The sequence below is a fragment of the Pelophylax lessonae genome, assembly GCF_965119305.1.
Source record: "Pelophylax lessonae genome assembly, chromosome: 4".
NCBI classification, from domain to species: Eukaryota; Metazoa; Chordata; class Amphibia; order Anura; family Ranidae; genus Pelophylax; species Pelophylax lessonae.
In genome coordinates, this window is record NC_138771.1 from 561136730 (window position 1) to 561160371 (window position 23642).

General features: G+C 40.3%; 1 protein-coding gene across 4 annotated transcripts in view; it reads right to left on the minus strand.

The window, feature by feature from the left end:
• The window catches only part of EBF2 (EBF transcription factor 2), a 131215-nt gene that overhangs the window by 92536 nt on the left and 15037 nt on the right, over positions 1-23642 (minus strand). For all 4 annotated transcript variants that reach the window (XM_082255464.1, XM_082255462.1, XM_082255463.1 and 1 more), the window contains exon 6: positions 18841-18909. In XM_082255464.1, the coding sequence (XP_082111590.1) occupies positions 18841-18909 (69 nt within the window). The remainder of the gene's footprint in view (positions 1-18840; positions 18910-23642) is intronic.

Consider the following 23642-nt stretch of genomic DNA (forward strand, 5'->3'; position numbering starts at 1 on the left):
GTGATCATGCATGGGGGGGGGGGGATTTATCATATTTTTGTCTGAAGTTTTACTTTGAATGTAGAAGATAACATTTGTTTTACTTCCGTCAGCTAAACTGAGGAATATAAATGATAAGGGGCTCGGGGAAAAGGTGTATTTTTATCCCAAATTGGGAAATGCTTTTGTAAATCAGGGTGTCGTTTAAATGGCTCATCTTATGAGGTTAGTCAATTATGCAGTAAATATCTAAATTTGGGCAGCAGTGACATCTTCAATTATAAATGACAGAAATAAAGTCACATCTGCAGATCATGCTTACAATATATCTGGATAGACACATTTTGGTTCATTTGGTAGTATAAACACGGAGACAAAGGTTTCCTATACGGGAGAGAAGAGCACCCCACCATGTATGTACCACCCACAGGAATTTCCCTTCAAGTGTTTTGCCGTTCCGCGCCAGGCTTCCACCAAGAGTTCCATAGACTCTGAGCCAGCTACTTCCCTTTCCATGGCTTGTGATGTGCTTGTATGGAAGAGGTTTACAGCTCATTTTCTGCACGGATAATGGCAGTTCATTTGTTATTGGTCGTGTAAAGGTTAACACTGAAATATTTCTATCTACTCATACAGCACAATTCGCTTCAAGTGGGTAATTAACAGCTGTACCTGTACTGCACAAGTGATTGATTCCTCCAGTTATTACTGCATGGCTGATGTCATAAAACAAGCCAAACACAAAGTACACACATTATTCTATTTATAAATATGTGTACGCCTGAGGTGTGATCACAGAGAACCACCCAACACTGTGTGATCCTGCGCTATGGTCAGGGGATCACTGCTTATTAGATATAACCCAGCACTGTGTGATCTGTCCTGATATTATACAGTCAGGAGATCACCGGACATTAGATATAACCCAGCACTGTGTGATCCTGTCCTGATAATATACAGTCAGGAGATCACCGGACATTAGATATAACCCAGCACTGTGTGATCCTGTCCTAATATACAGTCAGGAGATCACCGGACATTATATATAACCCAGCACTGTGTGATCCTGTCCTGATAATATACAGTCAGGAGATTACCGGACATTAGATATAACCCAGCACTGTGTGATCCTGTCCTAATATACAGTCAGGAGATCACCGGACATTAGATATAACCCAGCACTGTGTGATCCTGTCCTGATAATATACAGTCAGGAGATCACCGGACATTAGATATAACCCAGCGCTGTGTGATCCTGTCCTGATAATATACAGTCAGGAGATCACCGGACATTAGATATAACCCAGCACTGTGTGATCCTGTCCTGATAATATACAGTCAGGAGATCACCGGACATTAGACATAACTCAGCACTGTGTGATCCTGTCCTTATAATATACAGTCAGGAGATCACCGGACATTAGACATAACTCAGCACTGTGTGATCCTGTCCTAATATACAGTCAGGAGATCACCGGACATTAGATATAACCCAGCACTGTGTGATCCTGTCCTGATAATATACAGTCAGGAGATCACCAGATATTAGCCCAACATGTGGCCTGGCCGATCTGCCCTCTGCATCTGGCCCACAGGCTACTGGCAACAGGGTGACTAGCAGTGGAATGCCAATGCTGGGGGTTAGTATTGCGTCCACTGACGCAAATGCTGGGATTTATACATAGATTCACTGACACCAATTCTTGGGGTTATTATTCTGTCCACTGACACCAATGCTGGGGGTTATTATTGCATCCAATGACAACAATGCTGAGGTTATGAGTGCACTCACTGGCACCAGTGCTGGGAGTTATTATTTTTTTGCATTTTTTTTAGGGGGGGGGGGTGGCTACTGGCAACAGGGTTCCGGGCACTGGGGACTGACACCAATTCTGGAGATTATTATTGCATTCACTGACATCAGTACTGGGGGTTATTATTGTGTTCGCTGACAACAGTGCTGGTTGTTAGTATTGCGCCCATTGACACAAATGCTGGGGTTTATGAATGGACTCACTGACACCAATGCTAGGGATTATTATTGCACTCACTTACACAAACGCTGGAGGTTATTGTACTTAAACCCCTTCAGTCTGCATTGTGATAGGCTGCACAAAATGCAGCAGGACTGAAATTTCTGGACATTAGAGTACACATATGTGCTGGTCTTGTGCAGCCATTTGAAAGTCTGGGGTCTTCTATAGTTTTTAGTTGACCCCCTTCTGCTGTATTTTCTCAGGTCTATGTCATCCCATCCTGACCATCTACATCCATTGGATCAGTGGATATTATATATAAACCAAGAACTGTGTGTTCCTGTCCTGATCACATACACTAAAGAGATCAGTAACCATTAAAGCACACACATAAGATGATAGCCTCACAGTCTGTCTAATTTACTGGCAATTTATCAAACTGTCTGTGGTGCCCCTAGCATCCTTCTCCAGCTGTCATTCCTCCTGTGCAGAGTTATAATATAAAGGATGTATGTGATGGTGGCTAGGGGCATCCCAGCTCTTCCTTGGACACATATAGTCCTCATCCGGTCCGCTCAGGGAAAGTCTGCATAGGACACAGCTTGCCATGTATAGCCCATTAGTAAAGGATGGTAAATTAGGATAGCTTTAGAAAGAAAACAAACATAATGGAGCCTTTATTGGTGTCTCCCTGTGAGCTATGACTGTCTTTCACTAAAGGCTTTTACTGTAGTAATAAGTAACAGATGTCTCAGGACTTGTGTAAATAGCTCTGGAACGTGTGCTCCACAATTGTAACACTATAGCATTTAAGGAAAGTTAGAAACATTTCCACAGATGACATAATTTAGAGCATCATAAAAAAAGATCATAATGAGTGATTTCTGGTGTAATAGAAATGTGACAATAAACTGGTCACAGTGATGTTTACCCAACCGTTCTCTATAAAGAGGTTTCATTTGTGAACCTTTTAGACAATTACTCATAAAACACAATCTTCATATAGAACTATACAAATATCCTAATGAAGTGTTCAGATGCTGTGCTATAGGTTTATTTTATCAGTGATCCCAATGTATCTGATAACTTCAATATCCAGCCATGGGTAAGGAAAGTCCTCATTTTTTTACTACCCGTGTTTCCCCAAAAATAAGACCGGGTCTTATATTAATTTTGGCTACAAAAAGCACACTAGGGCTTATTTTCAGGGGATGTCTTATTTATTTACGGTATGTATAAGGACAATCTTAAAGTGGTTGTAACCCTAAAAAAATATATATATATATATATATCCTGATCCTAGCATGATAGACAGCACCTTTACCCCTCTCTAGGTTTTAAAAAAAACCTGGAAGAAAACAATCAAATATTTTTTAAAAAGTTTTTGTGTCCCCTGTCTTCTTTTTTCCTCTTCCCCTGTCAGAGTCAGCATTATACTGTAACATTCTGTAATCAGTGCTAAGGGAGAGGGGCACAGGAGGGTCAAACATGGATGCTGTGGAGGCGACAGACATCCTCCTTATCTACTGATTAGTCACCAGTCATTGGTTGTTAGGATGCCAGTGTCTATACCAGCCTTTCTCAACCTTTTCAACACAGAGAAACCCACAAAATAAATTTCAGGTCTCGGGGAACCCCTGCTAAAAACTAAAAATCTACAACTCATGACCTTGGTGTGACAGTCAGTGGGAAGAATGCTCCTTACTCTTGTCATCAGTGGGAAGAAGAATTACCCCCTTACAGATAGCTAAAAGCGACAATGGTATCATTGGGAACTTATCTGAGAGGCAGAAATTGGCCAATGCTCAAGGAAACCCTAGCAACCTCAGGAGGAACCCTGGTTGAGAAACCCTGCTCTAGAAAGTCGTAATGGTGCATAATGGAAATCCATAGCTTTGTGTAACTAAAAGGCAGGCTTGATCCACCTGCTGACTTGTATACAATTTTTTAAACATTTTTAGGAATTTTGCCAAGGCACCCCTAAAGAAACCTCATGGCACCCCATGGTGCCCTGGACACCCTGGTTGAAAAATGCTTGTCTTAGGCTGGGTTCACACCTAATACCGATGCAACTCACAGCAGGCGTCCAGTGTGTCCCTGTTCTCCATTTCAGGGATGAATCAGGCCCAAATGTTTGGCTAAATTCTGACCTGAAACGGAGCCAAAGACGCACAGGGCTCCTGTGCAATGCCCCCGCGGCTGCCCCAGGGATGTGTGAACTGGCTCCTTTGAGAGCCGGTTACAATCTCCTGTCATGCGAATTGGAAACCCACATCCAATTCGCATAAGATTGAACCCAGCCTATGACTAGTGCTAACATTTCTGAAAGTAGAATTAACCACTTGAGCTCCGGAAAGGTTTTACCCCTTTCATGACCAGTTTATTTTTTGCTATTTAGCACTGCGCTATTTAGCACTGGTATTTGCGCCGTCGTGCAAAACTGTACCAAAACTAAGTTTATATCACTTTTTTCAAACAAATAGAACTTTCTTTTGGTTGTATTTGATCACCAATGGTTTTTATTTTTTTTTGCAATATAAACAAAAAAAGACAGAAAATATTGAAAAAAAAACCCCAATATTTTTTACTTTCTCCTATAACACATATCCAATAAAGGATTGAAAAAATCGAATTTCTTCATAAATTCTGGCCAAAATGTATTCTGCTACATGTCTTTGGTAAAAAAAATCCTAAAAGGTGTATATTGATTAGTCTGCGTGAAAGTTATAGCATCTACTAACTATAGTATATATACTGGAATTTCTTTATACTACTAATGGCGATTATCAGCAACTTATAATCTGACTGTGATAGTGTGGCGGAAAATCTGACACTAACTGATGCTGGGGGGGGGGGGGCTGACTAACTGCCACTAACATCAAGGAGTTAAATGTGTGTTTAACAATGTGTAATGTGTGCTGATTTTACTAACAGATCTCTTTGTTTCTTGTCCCTTGATCCCCAGGGATAAGAAACAGAGAGATCGTTCCTTCTGTGATTGGACACAGCCAATAGCAGGTCCTTGCCAAGAAACATTAGCCGGGACTTGCTGTCAGACTCACACTCTCACTCTCACATTCGCAGTAGGTTTTGAAGGGGAGGCATATAAACCCAGAAAAAGACAGCTATGTACCAGTACGCCGCTTTGCCTACATGGGCCGCCCATCTGCATTACATTGCAGACAGGTGGTCCACAAGTTTTTAAACTCTCCCAATCAACATTAAAGCAGAACTATAAGCATAACTTTTTTTTTTATTTAATTTTGAAAAGAGTAAGGGAGGGTTATAACCCCTGTCTGATTTTATTTTCCCACCATCTGTGTCCCAGTACAGAGATTTTCCTTCACTTCCTGTCCCATAGCTAAACAATTGCGAGGCAATCCTTGCAAATTAAGGGAATTCCTTGAGGACCCCTAGGTCACCAGACCTAGTGTCCCCATTGGAAGATTTCCCCTCTATTACTTTTCTTGGGACAACTTAAAAATTTGGTATTTTCTTTTTACTTTCACTTTCAATGATAACGGTAAATTGGACAAGTAGAGAGGGTGAATCTCCCTAATGGGGGCACAGACAACAATAAAAGCCTATTAATTGTTCAAATTCTTCTGTCTAAAAAAAAAGAAAGTTTTGCCTTTCGTTGTACTTTAACTATTTTTAATCCCTATGCTGCTAGCCAAAGTAAATTGATAGGAAGTTCTATAATATATATTTGTTGTAACACTTCTTCAGGTGCTTTCTTGTTTCTGGCTGAGGCCAAAATTATGTTATACATCCCAGGAGTTTTTATGGGCATTTTTTTTGTCTTTCATTTGAAGGTGGGACTTTCTCATCTAAGCACACTTGCATGCCTGATCTAGGGGCAGATGGATTTCCAGGAGTTACGTTTTGCTTTAATTAAAATAAATAAAATAGAAAACCATCATTATTTTATGTATGTGGATGATTTCTGTCTTGTAATTTTATTATAAAATCTTGCCAGTACATCTCCGATTCAGATTTTGGTTATACTGTGATCTATGACCTCTGAAAAAACACTAATGCAATTAAAGGATGAGGGGCTTATTGAGACTGGAGGTATGTGAGATAAAGCGATAATGTGGGCAGATATATTTCACAACAGTGTTTTCTTCTCTGCTAATCCTATTGAAACACACTGGAGCTTGTCTTTCCCTGTCGCTCCCCAGCAGGAGAAGATTTAAAGCATAAAATGAACAGTATTTATTCATAAAAGAAAGTTCAACTATGTCAACTTCTGATATTTTATGGGAACTTTTTACTTTTAAAGAGAAATATCTAAAAAATGTAAGGGCTATTAACCGGGATTATTAGTTCTATAAAATTGGAGCTATTTAGGAACAATTCAGATCTTTTTAAATATATATAATATATATATATATATATATATAGAATAGGAACAGCACGCTCCAAGAGCTATTAGTGTATTATTACACTCTTGACCACCTACTTCTGATGGTGTGATCCAGTTATTAGCCATGTGAGGTCTCTAAATCATTTCATTAAGTGTGTATGGGGTAAACCAAACTCCAACACTCTGAAATTATTGGGTGATTGCCAGACTTGGTGGGATTGATCAAAAATGCATATACAGCTAATTTTGAACAGATACAACAATCCTAAATGTAAGTCATCGTGCGAAAACACTATGCAATTAAAGTGGAACTTTACTGTATCTGAGCACTGCAAACTGAAAACGCCATTTAATTACTTTTTAACCCCTTCACGTCGGCAGCATATATGCTGCTTCTTGGCGGTTGGGCCTTAACGCTGAGTGGCCACATATATGCATACCAGAATGTAAACAGAGCTGTGCCGAGGGAGCGCCCTGCGCACTCCCGCCACAGTTACCGGTGGCTAATGGAAAGCTCACGATCTCTACTTGCGATCGGGAGCTTTCTGATCACGTGACCACTGTGACCGCCTATCTTGGCGGTCACATGATCAGAAATCAGCATTAAAAACCTCTTTAACCACTTAAGCCCCGGAGGATTTTCCTGCTAAAAGACTAGGGGGTATTTTGCGATTCGGCACTGCGTGACTTTAACGGACAATTGCGCGGTCGTGCGACGCTGTACCTAAACGAATTTGACGTCCTTTTTTTCCCACAAACAGAGCTTTCTTTTGGTGGTATTTGATCACCTGTGCGATTTTTTGATCACGCGCTATAAACAAAAAAAGAGCGACAATTTTGCAAAAATAGCAATATTTTTCACATTTTTTTATATGAAATTCCCCAAAAAAAAAATGTAAAAATCAAAATTTTTTAACATTTTTGGCCAATTTGTTTTATCCTACCTATGTTTGGTAAAAAAAATCGCAAAAAGCGTATTTTGATTGGTTTGCGCAAAAGTTATCGCGTTTACTAACAAAGGGAAAGATTTTTGTCATTTTTGTTGTTTTTTTTTTTAACGCGTAATGGCGGCGATCTGCGATTTTTTTTGCGGTACTGCGACATTGCGGCGGACAGATCGGACCCTTGACTGACATTTTTGACACTTTTGGGGTTACCAGTGACATTTCTACAGTAATCAGTGCTATACATATGCACTGTTACTGTAAAAATACACTGGCAGTGAAGGGGTTAACTTTATTTGGGAGGGAGGGGCTGTGTGTGTCCCTAGGGGCGTGATTCTTACTGTGATTGGCTGTGGCTCTAGCTGTAAGGACACTGATCAACGGATCTACATAGTAGATCCGAGTAATCAGTGTCTTTACAGCGATGAGAATGACAGGTGGCTTGTTTACACAAGCTGCCTGACATTCTCCCTCTTCCCCCGACGATCGCCGAGTGGCCGGCGGACATCGGGTCCGCTGGTCACACGCGCGGGGGGGTGCGTGACCGCGCGGGAGCGGGAGCGCGCCTCCGCGGGCGCGCGCTCGCTCCCCAGACCCTCCCAGGCTAGTGACGTTAATTAACGTCACTCTGCCTGGCAGGGGCTGACCGCCGCAGTAAATCTACTTGCGGCGGTCGGCAAGCAGTTAAAGGCTGGGAGGCGCCGGCATCAAGAGGTTAATATTCATATCAAACTCACCCATTCATGCATGTCATCATGCTTTATTTTGTTGAGCAATCCCTTTGAAAAACACCCTCTAGCATTTCTAGCCACAGCCATGTTGAGTAAGGGCAGATGATTCATGTAGCATTTACTTCCTGGAATCCATCTGCCCTTAGGTTAGGTATGCAGGTGGGAGCGTGTGTTTAGTTGAGAGAGCCCCTCCTCTCTTCTCGAAGACTCCTGGGATGTATGACAATTGTCAAAAAGGATTAAAAGAAGTAAATATAATATCTTCCTATTTATTTACTGAGGCTAGAAGCTTAAGGATTAAAAATACAGTAGTTCATGTTGATTGACAGAGTGTATTTTGACTTTAATTTGTATGCAGTTCTATGATTTAATAAGCATATAGGTCTATTAAAAATGTAAACCGTGTAGTATACCAACATTCTCAAATTTCTACATATTTAATATAACTGGACTAATAAAGCATGCCAATCAGAAGATTTAACTTTAAAGTGATTGTAAACGATCACCTTGTAAAACAGCCCATTCAGTTTAAAATAGAAATGAAGGGCAAAACATTTTTGTACTAATATAAAAAAGCATTATCAATATTTATTTCCCCCTTTTTTAAAAGTGATCGCATTCCTTCTGTTCTCAGCTGCATAGGAGCTGGGGGGAGGAGAAGCAGCAGCACACTGAGCTTGCCAGTAAAAGGCTGTGCAGGAGGAGGGGGGTTGCCAGGACAAGTCTGATCATTGGAGGAGAGTACACTGCTTCCCAGCATAGCTAGAGACGTGGCCATGGTGTGCTCTCCTGCTTAGTGTGGTCAGTTTTTAATAGGAAAGAATGAGACTAGCGGGAACACCAGGGCTTTCACATAAAGGAATCAATACAAGAAGAACAGGAGACTTTCCTCATACAAGTACATGGTACAGCAGGCTCATATCAGGAATATGAAGTGTTCGGGTACCAAACGCTTTAATGTCACTTCACTGACCGCATACCAGTTCTACGCCTGCGACTCAGAAAGCATTGAAGTTGGGACAGTTAGGAAACCGACAATTTCAGAAAAAGTCGTCAATGACAGCCTACAGAAGTTTTCAACCAAGTCTGACTTCAAGTAACATTTTGCTAACAAGTAATTATTAGTATTATATAGGATGTACTGAATATAGCGCCAACAGTTTACGCAGCACTTTACAACATAAGGGCAGACAGTACAGTTACAATACATTTTAATACAGTAATGATTTAGAACTTTAGTTCTTTAAAACAAAACAGACACCCTAGTAGTTAAAGAAGACAAACGCCATCATATACCAACATATGGCGGGTGGAAGGAAAGAAAATTGATCAATTGCCTCCCGCTGTGCTATTGTGTTCTGCCGGCGAGGAGCCTTTCTCTGCTAGAAGAACACAATGATTAGTGTTGCCGGCTATACCTGGGGGTACTAATAGTTCAGGAAAAACATGACAGGCTGGTTGTACATAATTCGATTGATAGATTGACAACCAGGTTGCCCATACATGAATTGAAATTCAGCCGGTCCCTGCTGAACTGGCCAAATTTAGATTCATGTATAACCGACTTAGGGGACACTCTAAAGTGGGTCACAAATGGATCAAATCTCAGCTGGTTTAACAGGGACCCCCCTGAGATTCGTTTCATCTACTGGCAGGCTGGTTGTACCCAAGTTGATCAATGGGTTGACTTGGGTACAACCAGCCTGCCCATTGAATGGATCAGCCTGTCAGATTTTTATTACATAAGATTATTGCAGGTGGCTATAGCCACAAGCAGTGATCATTGTGTTCTGCTGGCCAGAAAGGCCCCCTGCTGGCAGAACACAATAGTGCTGCAGGAGCAGTTAATGTTGATGGGGGAATCAAGCAATTTTCTTTCCTTCCACCCCTGGTGGAAGTCCCTTAATACACGGTAATGATGTTTTGCTAATGGCGATGTACAGTTTATATACAATTGCTAGCTCAGAATTTTCTTACTGTATCCCATAGAAAGTCTGCAGTATGGAGAACAGCATACCACCAGTCAGGAATATGAGTGACTTGAAGTGTAAGTCCAGGCAAAACCTAACTACCGCTAAACTTCTTCTCTGCCCCATTCTAAACCTAATCTATCTAACCCTGTAAAGCAAAAAATCGCTGTACTTACCTATTCTGCAATCAATTCGGTCCGGTCTCCAGCGGCAGAAGCTGTGTGCAGGAGAGGACCGACAATGGCTGTGAAACGGCTGGGAAGTGACATCGCCCATAGAGTTACTATGGGGCTTCCATTGTAGGATGCCTCTCTTGCACGCTGAAGCCGCCACTGACAGCTGATGCTGGGACCTGACCGGATCGGCTGCAAAATAGGTAAGTACAGCGATTTTTGCTGTACAGCGTTAGATAGATTAGGTTTAGAATGTGGCAGAGAGCACGTTTAGCATTAGTTAGGTTTTGCCTGGACTTCTACTTTATTACTTTGGGGCAGGAGCCACATATATCTATTCCCCCAGTATTACAATGTTCCTGCATCCAGCAAGTGTCATGCATTACATTACACGTACATTTCATAAGACCTTTCTCTTATACACTGCAACTCCACAACATAAAACTACTTGTAAGAGAAAGTAGATGAAAAATGTCAGAGTCCTGAGCATGATGGTATGTCATACAAGGCACACTGGGACAGCTTTGGCATGACTGCATAAACGCCTAGCAGAGATGAAGCAGACTTCCTAGCACAGATTCACTAGCCGCCTGGGGAATGTATGAGCCCAGCGTAGTGAGAGGGAGGGGGCCCAGACTACATAGTAATAGCCTTGAGCGCTAACACGCAGGAGACTGGAAGCCTATAGTAAGGTAAAATTCACATCCGATTCCCAGGCTCTAATTACTGAGACTCAGCGACGAGTAACTGGGGAGTATTTTATCTATACACTAAGCACACTGGTGTATGGTGGATATAAAAAAACTGCAATCATTGCATTTATATATGTTAGTGAGCTCCGTTTTATAAATTAGAAACTTGGAAACTAGGAAAGTTGAGCTAGTGTAGCTACATGTTTTGCATAGGTTTGTGCTGTGTGGTGTGTGTGTGTGTATATATTTATATATATATATATATATATATATATATATCTATAGAGAGAGAGAGAGAGAGAGAGAGAGATTTATATATATAGTTTTATATATATAAATATATAATATCTATATTATATATATAATATATATTTATAAATATATATATATATATATATGATAATATTAATATTAATATATATGATATATTGTTTATATATATATATATATATATATATATATATATATATATATATACTGTGTGTATATATACTTATATACTTCAAAGACATGCTGGTAGGTTGTTTGGATCCGGTCTAAATTGTGTGTAAGTATGAATGTGAGTTTGTCCCTGTTCACACCTGAGCGTTTTTCAGCTCGTAAAACGCTCATCTCTGAAATCCCAAAACGTCCAACAAGCAAAATCCCATTCATTTCAATGGCTCTTGTTCACATATGAGCGTTTTGTTGCCTGAAGCAAAACGCCTGAAGCTTAAAAAAGTACACGAGCTTCTTTTTTGGCAGATTACAAGTGTTTTTGTTAGATGTCAATGCCTGCCTCCAAACACCTGCAAAAAACGCCTGAAAAAAACCCTTAAAAAACACCTGAAAAACGTCCACAAAACCACCTAAAAAACACCCCAAAAAGCGCCTGAAAGCGATATGTTCAGGTGTGAATGGAGCCTTAGAGACCTTAGATTGTAAGCTCCTTGAGGGCAGGGACTAATGTGAATGTACAATGTATATGTAAAGTGCTGCGTAAATTGACAGCGCTATATAAGTAACTGAAATAAATAAATAAATATATATATATATGTGTGTGTGTGTAGATAGGAGTAAAGGGCCCAGGTGTTCCGCATAAGTACACAGGGGTTGTTTTACTAAAAGTGAAACATGCAGAATCTGGTGCATTGTAGCCAATCAGCTTCTAACGTCAGCTTGTTCAATTAAGCTTTGACAAAAAAACCTGGAAGCTAATTGGCTACCACGCAGAGCTGCACCAGACTTTGCACTCTCCAGTTTTAGTAAATCAACCCCATGTCCAAACAAGAGGGTTTTTTTCTGTTTAATGTTTTGATGGACCACGTTCCATCTTTTCAAGGCCTTGACAAAGATGGACTGCAATCCATCAAAACATTGAACAATAAAAGAACTTCTCTTGTATGGACATAGAGGGGTTAATTTACTAAAGGCAAATCGACTGTGCACTTTGCAAAATGCAGTTGCCCTCTGCAAGTGCAGATGCACCAGAGCTTAGTAAATGAGGTAAAGCTTCACTTTGCAATCAGTACCCAATCATGAGCAAGGGGGGGGGGGGGGGAAATAATTTTTGCTTGCACCTGATTGGATGATGGAAATCAGCAGAGTTTCTCCTCATTTACTAAACTCTAGAGCAACTGCACATGCAGAGTGTAACTGTACTTCGCAAAGTGCACAATCTTTTTCCCTTTTGTAAATCAACCCCATACTCTAACTCAAAACCTGGGAGTGTGGGAGTGCCTCTACTACATTCTATTTATCTACCAGTGTTACTTTACAGATACTACCTGAACAGTGTGCATTAAGGTGGCATTAAACCAAAAAGCTAACATTCATTCAATTCCCAAGCAACCAATTCTTAGATGTGATGGCCGCATTATTTATTTAGGCTTTCTTTCTTTTATTTTCACCTTGTGATCCTTCCAGTAGGTCTGTTGCTTTTCAACAGAACAAGCTGTCCTGCAGATATAGCAGTTAGAGGGTTGAAACAAACCATTTACCACTGACAAGGGTGCTCACAATGATGAGTTTTTATCCATTTATGTAAAAACCTTTATCCCAAAAGGAACAAAACTGTTTGCTGTTTGCTGTATATATATCTGTAGTGTTTACTTATCTCTCTCCAAAGCTCTGAGTGCCATGTCTTTCTGCTGCTCCATTCCTCTGTTATCAGCATGATAACTTCTGACAAGCTCTCCAACACACAAGATAAAATCAGCTGGAAATTTGTGTCGGGAGGGTGCTTAGAGATAGATAATCAGAGAGCTGGTCTATTCACAGTACAGCTCTGCATGTTTCTTCATTCCTCTGCCTATGTGGAGGGGGGGGGTGCTTTTCCTCCAATCAGTTTACACAGAGTGTATTCCCAGACTCCCCACCCACTGCTGAATGAGGAAGAAAGATTTATAACATGATCTGCACTGAAAGGGAAAGACTGCAGATACACATGTAAAACTTATGTAGGGGGATTTGTTTCATCTCTGTGTATCACTGGGTATATGAGAGGGTTTACATCCACTTTAACTTCCAATAGATTTATATATATACGGTATATATCCTGGTCCATCATATTATAATTACTTTTAAATCATAATGTGCTCTTTGATTAAAATCCCCTATAAATGCCCTTAATTTTCAATACTTGTGAGCTGGGTGAAAAAAAAAAATACAGTATATTGTTTTTTTTATTTTTTTATTTTTTTAATAAGTGTTGGTGTACTTATATATTTATTTTTAGAATGCATACTATACTTCAGGATGTTTCTAAGAGATGGATTTTTGGTTTCTTGGCCCCCTCGCTGCATCCAGACTAGTTAATCTTTAATGTGTTTTTGTATTTATGCACGTGTGTCTATATTTTCATGGTTTGGTCTATGTGCTGGGGCAATGCACAGGTCAACATGATTGTGGTGGGCATTTGGGCTGCAGCAATGGTGTGTGTAAATGAGGGAAGCAGATGGCCACAGGAATGTACAGCAAGCTGTGGACAGCTAAAGGTCTCCCAGGAAAAGAGAAAAGCACAGAATATTTATCAAGGCAGAGAAGGCCAATTTTTGCTGCTTGGAAAATACACCATGTAATAGCTATCATACCACTACAAGAAGTATTGCATATGTGCTGCCTTCGTTTTGTAGCAAACACTCAATCACAAGCCCTTTTGATAACACTGCAGAGAATTTCTTTTACTTTTAAAGAGTTGCAGTACATAAATCACATACATTTAACAATCTGTATTTTGTAAGAAAGCCTGTGTAATAATTAAAAAAAAAAATAGAAGATATTTTTATGAATGTTTTGAAGGATTTCTGTATTACTTGCTTATAAAATTCAGGAGTAAAAATTTAGGGAAAAATACATTTTTTAATTTCTTCTAGCCAGGTAAACACAAAATATTTTACAGAAATATTTCATATTTACTGGTAAACATTAAATATTTCACATTTACCAGGCTAACTTTAACTGCTTTGCTGCAAGAAAAATAGAAAAAAATGCACACACAAGTTCAAATACATCTAAACCCAAGAACAAAAATATAATGTGGGGGGGGTGGGGGGTATTTTACTAAAACTGGAGCATGCAAAATCTGGTGCAGCTCTGCATAGAAACCAATCAGCGTCTATGTTTTAACTAAAGGCACAACTTTTTTTTTAATTTTGGATAGAGTGGAGAGAGATCACAACACTTGTCAGTTTGTATTTCTGTCTGTGCCCCTGTCAGGGAGATTTACTATCTCTATTTGTTCTGTTTACCGTTATCATTGAAAGTGAAAGTAAAAGAAAACCCCCCCCAAAAAAACAATTACATTTTGGGTTGTGAAGTAATAGAGGGAAACTCTTCCAATGGGGATACTAGTTCTGGTGACCTCGGGGCCCTCAAAAAATTTCCTTCGTTCTTGGGAATTTCCTCTCACTTCCTGTTTGGCTATAGGACAGGAAGTGAAGGGAAATCTCCGCAATGGGACACAGATGATGAAAAAAAAAAAAAAATCTGACAGGGTACTCTCCCTTGCTGCATCCAAAATGAAAAAAAAAAAAAAAAAAAGTTTTCCCCTATAATTCTACCTTAATTGAACAAGCTAAAGTTAGAAGCCAATTGGCTACCATGCACAGCTGCACGAGATTCTGCTATATTTCAGCTTATAAGTCCTTAGGGCTCTTTCACACTTGTAGTCCGTCAAACGGACTCCGTTTTTCTCAGCGGGGGATCGGCGAATCGATCCCCCGCTGAGCAGCAGGAGGACAGCTGTGTCTCCGCGCTGTGTGAGGAGACACAGCTGTCAGTTCCCCATACATCTCTATGGGGGAAATCGGATGGGAACGGACCGTCGGTCCATTCTCTTCCGATCCCGTCCGATCCGATCCGCTGGACAGATGGAAAATAGGGTTTCCATCCGTCCAGATTTGACGGATCGGGTCGGATGTCAGCGGACATGTTTCCACTGCCATCCGATGCCCCATAGGAATGCATGGGGGGACCGTTCAGATCCGCCAAAAAAACGGACAGGCGGATCTAACCGGTCCGCCTGTGTGAAAGGGGCCTTAGACATGGTGGCGGCATTTGTTTCCTTTTTTCAGGCCATTTTCTGCAGATATGGGGACATTCCTGTTGATCCTGTTAGGAACATTGTGTCCTTTTAGCTTCCTGTGCACTAACCTGAAACCTCAAATAATGTTATCAGTCTCCCTGGGCATCTTCTGTGAACAGCAATACACCTCCCATATTATATAGATGAGGAGAGGGGGATGTATTCTGTAGTCCTAATCAGTAGAGCAGCCTAGGATAACAACACTGCTCCTCCATAGATACAGTACTTTCAGGGACTGTTGTCACCCTAGGTTAAGAGAAATCTTACTGGAAGGACCATCAGGTGAAAATAAAAGGAAAAAAAGCCTATAAAATGGAAACAAATGTAGTCACCACATCTAAGTACTGGTTAGCTGTAATACATTTTACTTCTTGGGTCTAGGTGGCCCTCCAGCTTTTGCGGAACTACAAGTCCCATCATGCCTCTGTCTATGGGAGTCATGCTTGTAACTGTCAGCCTTGCAATGCCTCATGGGACTTGTAGTTCCGCAACAGCTGGAGGGCCGCCAGTTTGGCTCCTGTGGTTTAATGGATTGAAGTGACTTTCTAATCTTAGAAAGTATTATTTTACTGAAAGGGTAGTTGATGCTTGGAATAGACTTCCAGCAGAGGTAGTGAGCTAGTCAACAGTAAATGGCTTCAAACATGTTTAGTACAAACATAGATCTATACTTAAAAAAAGTTAACGAAAAAACAAATTATGTATAAAAAAAAAATAAAAAAATAAAAAAACGGCCAGACTCAATGGACCACTCGGTCTTTCTTCTGCGGTCACTTTTCTATGTTCTATGACTCACCCAGTCCCTCCCTGCAATTTATTATTCCTTTTGTTCAAGTAGACAGAAACATCTAAAATTTGGAGACTACAACGGTACCCTCTCTTTAGCACAATGAACATTATGAGAGCGCCCAAACAATAAAAGATGATACTTTGCATAAACTTTCACGTACAAATTGACTAACTTCATGTGTTAACCATATAAATAATGTGAGTAATGTCAGCTATTTTGTTCTAATGTTCCTGCGGTATAAACCAAAAATGTAATATATTGCAGCTTACCAATTATTAGAAGTGGTGGCTGCATTTGTTTTTTTAGGCTTTTTCCTTCTGTTTTCACCTGGTGATCTGAGCAGTAACACACCTCCTGTATTATAATGCCCCTACTCTGTATGAAGGAGCACAGGGGCACCTTTGGACAGTAGCATTGTCAGTATTAGAAGTATTTACAGATTTATACACCAACATGATGTGAATGTACAATATATATATGTAAAACGCTGCATAAATTGAGAGAGCTATATAAGTATCTGTAATAAATAAATAAATACATTGAAGCTAAACTCCAGCTAACACTTTATAATCATTTACACCAAACAGTTTTTTTTTTCCTTTTGAGATAAAGGTTTTACATATATAAATAAAAGCTGATCATTGTAAGCACCCCTGTCAAGGGTAAATGGTCTGTCTCATCCCTGTAACTGCAAGAGATCTTTTCTGATAAAAAAAACAACAGACTAATTGGCAGGATCACCAGGTGAAAATAGAAGAAAGAATGCCTAAAAAAGAAAGTGAATGCAGCCATCACATCTAAGAATTGTTATGGTGCGATATAGTAAATGTTTTCTTTTGGGTTTAATAACACTTTAAATATTAAAGTATTTAAGGTATGTAAAATATTAGGATATTAATGTTTAATATCTTAGGATACACACATATTTACACTTCTGTACTGTAAGACATAATCAATCTCTTAATCCTTACATGAGGACCATATGATAATTATGAGGTCTTTAATAAAGACCATACCAAAAAACGAGATCTAAATGTGTATGTGATGTGGTTTGCATTTAGAAATTCATGTCTATGTGCCTATTACAGCTTAGCACCAAAAAAAACGTTCCTTCATACCAGGCAGTTGGTGCAATCACTACAAGACAAGCATGCAACACAATAATCACACCATCTCAGAACTGTGAACATACACTTAAAGCTGAACACCAGGGACAAAAACATTCATTTAAATATACAGTAAAACCTTGGATTGCGAGCATTCATTCCGGAAACATGCTTGTAATCCAAAGCCCCCTTATATCAAAGCGAATTTCCCCATAAGAAATAATGGATACTAAGATGATTTGTTCCATAACCATTTCTTCATAAATCCTTCAGTTTACAGTCCATATAAAAAGATTATAACAATGTGATAGGTTGTGTAACCATAAAATGTTCATCCACAAATGGCCTCCACAAGGGGATTAGAAGCAAAATCCAGCAGGAGCTACAGAGTATAAAAGAGAAGAGAGGCGCCTCTAAGTGTAGCAATATGGTTACATTTAATGAAGGTTCAACATTTAGCAACTCACATGGTTGATGATTAAAAGAGGAACATCTAAGTATGCAGGCATCCGGGGTAAAGCTGTCCACATAGACCGTCCTCCACACCTTGGCTTTCACAGCCGTCAGTCTGCAATTGTGACCGGAAAGACTACCCTGCAGTAGAACGATCTGAAAGCGAGGCTTGAGCGCTCATGGAGTGCAGCGTAGGAAGAGATGACCTCGATGGCTGTGTGGAGGACGGTCTATGTGGACAGCTTTACCCCGGATGCCGGCAAACTTAAATGTGCCTGCTTTAATCATCAACCATGTGAGTTACTAAATATTGAACCTTCATTAAATGTAACCATATTGCTACACTTAGAGGCTCCTCTCTTCTCTTTTATACTCAGTTGTGACGTAACGCTATTTGTCTATCAAGACATCGCTTGTTTATCAAGTCAAAATTTATAAAAAAAAGTTTTGCTTGTCTTGCAAAGCGCTCTCAAACCAAGTTACTCTCAATCCAAGGTTTTACTGTATTGCTTATTAGTCACAGAGGATATAAATTCACTTGGTGTGCCCCAGATGCCTTTGCAAATCCAGATATTTTCATATAAACATAGTGATGACATCATCACTGTGCTGTACATAGCCTGTGCAGAGAGCAGAGCTGTGGGAGGGACCCAACAGGAACCAACCACTACAGGCTGCGTGCAGATAACTACATGAGGGGCGGAGACAAGACCAGTCACCCTGCACAAGGAGAGGAAGCAGCAGAGACTGGTCATAATACAGGAAGCTCCTGCACAGAAGCAAAGTTTCACACTGGATTACTGCACAGATCTGGAAGAAATATACAAAGGACGTCAAGATTGAGGTAAGAATACGTATGCCTCTTGTATTTAAACGAAATTTGCTTATCCTGGAGTTCAGCTTTAGAAACCACTTTAGAAACCAGAAGAATATAAGATTGCTGGAACATCATTATCTACTATATACCACTCCTTTTTTATTTACACTCTTATATAGAAGGGTCTGCATTACAACTCCCATATATACTGTTCCTCTATTCAGCCAGGCACTAGATAGTTATTGACAAATGACAATGTGCTCTTTGGTTTCCTACCTGTCAATGATGACTGGATCAGATGGGGTCTCATTCCGATTACCGCAGCTTTTTTTCTCACAGCACCGACTGTGGAAAGATATTAAAACAAATTTGTAACTATAGGATTCCAAGAGAGACTACTACTAAGGAAGAGCAGAATTGTGTATTAGTGTCCACTATAGCTTTTATTGTTTTCATAAAATAGTGTAACAAAACAGAAAACATAATATAAAAAATAATGTGTACCACCAAACAGTTTAGAAAGGCCAAAATCAAATCAATCAATCAAAATCAAATACATTTTTAAGTGTCTCCAAAGAGTTCTAAAGTGATTGTAGCCATATTAGTGAATTTACAATAACACAGAGTACCATCTGTTTTCATTTTTATTATCTGCGCTAAAAGGTAATTTTTCTCTTGGACAAGCTTTCAAGGGTCTACCCCTTTCTTCGAAGGTCTTTTGGACTCTCTATGTAGTTCTACCCCTTATGCTGAGGTCCAAGGACTCTCTTTGGAGGTTTGCCTTCTTTTAAGGTCTTTGGTCTCTCGTTGGCAGTCTATCCGTTTCTTCTAAAGTCATTGGACTCTCTTTGGCAGTCTGCCCCCTTCTTTTAAGCTCATTGGACTCTCTTTGGGTGGCTACCACCTTCTTTTAAGCTCCTTGAACTCTCTTTGCAAATCTAGCCCCTTCTTCTGAGGGCAAAGGACTATCTTTGGAGGTCTATCTTCTTCTTTTCATGTCCTTGGGCTCTGTTTGAAGGTCTATTCCCTTCTCGTAAAGTCGCTGGACTCTCTTTGGAGGTCTATCCCCCTCTTCTAAAGTCATTAGAGTCTCTTTGGAGGTCTATCCCCTTCTTTTAAAGTCATTGGACACTCTTTGGATGTCTACCTCCTTCTTTTAAGCTCCTTGGATTATATTTAGAGATCTATGAAAGGACCTCAGAAGAAGTTGGTAAACCTTCACAAAATTTTAATAAACAATAGTGTGTTAGGCTACTTTAGTTGGTAAACTGTTGTCTGTTGAAGGCAGATTACCCTTCAAATGAGGACAAAACATAGGATCTCCAATTGCCACTTGGTACTTAAGGGATAATGTTAGGGTAAACTAACAGAGCATGTACCACTCCTTTGATTCCCTTATAGTCTCTCCAGTGATTCCCACCGTTTCCTCTGTCATACCAAATGCAAATTACAAGGTACTTCCAGGTATAGGAAAGCAGGTAATCACGTCCCATAATGCATTGTCAACTCACAGTCAATTGATAGGCCTTATGTTATATGAAAAAAGGGGTATGTCACTGATCATTTCTTGCTCAGGCACCAGGTATTTTGGTTGTGGTGGCGACAGAGGAATGAGCAGCAGGGGATCACTGAACAGGTGAAGTTGGGTGGAGGATTGGGGAGCTTTTCACAGACACTGTCACTTTGCCTTGAATAAGACAATGAAAAGTGTAAGCTCTAGCAATAAATTCCTGGTAGAGGCTTCTCAACCTATTGAATCACTCACCTGGAAAAAAATGCCTCAAGGATAGTCTAAAAATGATAGCTTGCTTGTTATATATTACAGCAAATCACTAGTTATTTTAGCCTGGATCGCCATTCTTGTATCTTTAAAAAACAAATCAGCAATGGCAGCCCCATATTTCAGCCCTCCCAGATTCCCTTTAACTTGATTCTCTGTTTATCAGTATTACTCTATAGTCAGCATGGATATGCTTCTGAAAGCTGCCTCTATGTTGTTATTACCTCCCATTGCCTCAAACTTAATGAGATTTAACATGGAAAATAATAAAAATTAAAATGAATGTGACAGATATTAAGGGAATCATGACCTATATAGCTTATTAACCCCAGTAGGGCATTAAGTATAATTCACAAAGCTATAAAGCATCCAGAGCACGTTAAATCTCAGAGCAGTCGTAGCACAAAATTGGCAGGTACAGACGATGCTCACCTCCGAGCACTTTAATGTGTTTGTATTCACAGGAGGCAGATCTGGTGCCCGATATAATAAAAGATTATTTGTTTGCACACCAAGCAATAGCCAAGAACTATGTTGGAATGTATCGGGTTCCAGGTCATGAAATTGTTTTTATCTTTTTTACCTGCTTTTCTGTTCACAATGATTTCACATTTCATCAGCCTTTCTCAATCGGGGATCCATAGAACCCTAGGGTTCCTTCAGAGGATCTCCAAAGAAAGACAAAAACCCTATACAGTGATCCAATTTGCTATAATGGAATGTAGAAGTTTATTGTACATTTCACAGCTCTTACTTACTTACATTTTCAGAAGTCTTTTTGTATGCAGGGGTTAAACCTCTTTTCCTCCAGGCACAGAGTGCTCACTTGTATTTAGACTTGACTTTAAAGTAATAACTCTGGATCAAGTTTACAATGCAGACCATTTCTAAACTTGATACAGAGTTGATAATACATGTTCCAACATGAAAATGTTGCCAATACGTTAGATTTAATCAATTGGCGTGGCTTGCTCTTGCTATCTGTGCTAAGTGCTAGAGAATGGGGAAGGCACGTTTACTCTACTCAGGGTCTCAGAAAAACACCAGAACTTTCCAACATCTTTAAATTTTTTGGCAAAACAGAAAAATCAAGCCGTGACACTCACTCCTTTAAAGAATATAAGGACACACATCAGAGTACTGGGGCTCTTAAGTAGCCTACAGGCATAAGATGATAGTCACCTGATCTGACAGTTTGCAGCTGGGTGAGGGTTCTATGTCTTTGGCAGCTTCCCTATCAGATCAATAATTTTCAAGCACCTTCTAATATATGTGGGCAGAAATGTATTTATCTTAAAGTTTTATATAGGTTCCTAAAGGCTGAAATAAATCAATTTATTTAAAGCGGAGTTCCAGCCTTTTCACTCACCTGTCCCACGGTCCAGCGATGCGGCCGCCCGAAGCCTCGATCCTCTTCCCTCTGGTCTCGGCGGCGCCGGCATCACTGGTGTGGACACCCGGCTGTGACAGTTTGCGGCTTCACGGCCGGTGTACGCACTGCGCATGCGCGAGTTGCGTTGCGCATCTTGATTAGCCGGCAATCTTCTGGGACCTCTAACATGTCCCAGAAGATTGCAGGGAGGGAGAGGGGGGGGGAGAACTTCCGTTCAGGGCGCCGCGGCACTCCGAGCGGAAGTGGGAGCGGGTACCTGTCAAAACTAGGTACCCGCTCCCCCCCCCTCAAAAAAAATGACATGCCAATTGTGGCATGTCAGGGGGTTATTACTACCTAAAATGGAAGTTCCACTTTTGGGTGGAACTCCGGTTTAATGTTTCCAAAAACACTCACAATCCTGGCATTGCTAACTGTCTTATTTGCTTGTGCTCAACCAAACTGTCAAACCATCAAAAGGCTGGTGTCATAACTGATCACATGTGCAGAACCATGACAGTTGCAGATCAAACATAAGCTGAGATGGCAGCTTCCATGGCTGAAAAGTATCAGAGGGTTTAGTTCTGCTTTAAAGGGCTAATCCATATAAAACTAGCATTTCCATTTTTTTTTTTTTGGGAGTCAATCCTTATCTTTTCCATCCCTCAGGGAATCTATTTGTGAGATATGTGCACTTAGGCTGCTGGATGTACACACCTGCTGTGACCATCCCACTCTCCATTTTGGATTTTCAACGTACTATCATGGAAAATGCAATAGGTTGTGCTTGCTGGAAACATACAAAGGTGGGCAGGAAAATCCGAACCCCCAAATGGACAGGAATAAAGTCAGAGATTTCTCAAAGAGTTTTTTCTATTGGACTATCCAAGATATATGAAGCCAGAGACTTACATAGTCTGTTGGTTCCATCTATATACCTTGTGGATAGAATGATTCATAAAGAAAATCCTAATTTCTTTATAGGCTTCATTTGGTGGTACATGATCCCATAAGGTACTTTGGTATTTGGAGACGGTCATGTGTTTAAGGAAGAAAGGTCAACAGACTGGCACAGTGTTCCTGGACAGGGAAATGTTTCAGCTATATACCAATGTGTAACTTTTAAAGGGACTGTTGTGAATATGACCTATAGTGTTGTGTGTTGGTGTAAAAATCAGTACTCAATTAAAAGAATGCAGCAATCAGTTTTTTCACAACACACAACACTATAGGACATATTCACAAAAGCGCCTCAAAAGTTACACATATCAATTTTTTGGTACACACCCAATCTGACGGCAGCAGTAGTTTTATCATTCACGTATAGGAGGCGCCATTTTTATTTAATTTCTTTAGATATATACCAATGTCACATCAACAGAGCAGGTCATGCCATTGAGTTGACCTGAAAACACTGTCCAGACACCAGGCTCTTCACCCACACATTACTCTGCATACACACTGTGCACCAGGGCAGGTCTGCCGTCAGCCTTTGTGCTGCATTCTGTTCCTGCTGATTGCATAACAAAAGTGTATAAATTCCCACCATCTGTCTGAGGAGGACAGGGTGACCAGCAGCCGGCCCAGCCCAGTGCTGAGTCCCAGCTGTGAGCGATGCAGCCTGTCAGTGTCTCTCTTATTAAGCAGCTGTAGTCTTTACACAGCCTCCCATCAGTCTGCCACACATTAAAATGTCCTTTTACATTGTAACAGAACAGACGCAACGTACTGCAGAAGATACAAATGTGCCACAGGGCCCACCACGTCTTCTCAGTTGCTACCTGCTGCAAGCACCAGGTGCTGTTTTAATTGTTTTATAGTCAAAGGGCAATTTTATTGCCCAAAGCTGGCTATGCAAGTGCCGAGATTCTGACATTGGCACACTCTTTAGACATTTGCTTACTGATTTGGAACCAAAAGCACCTT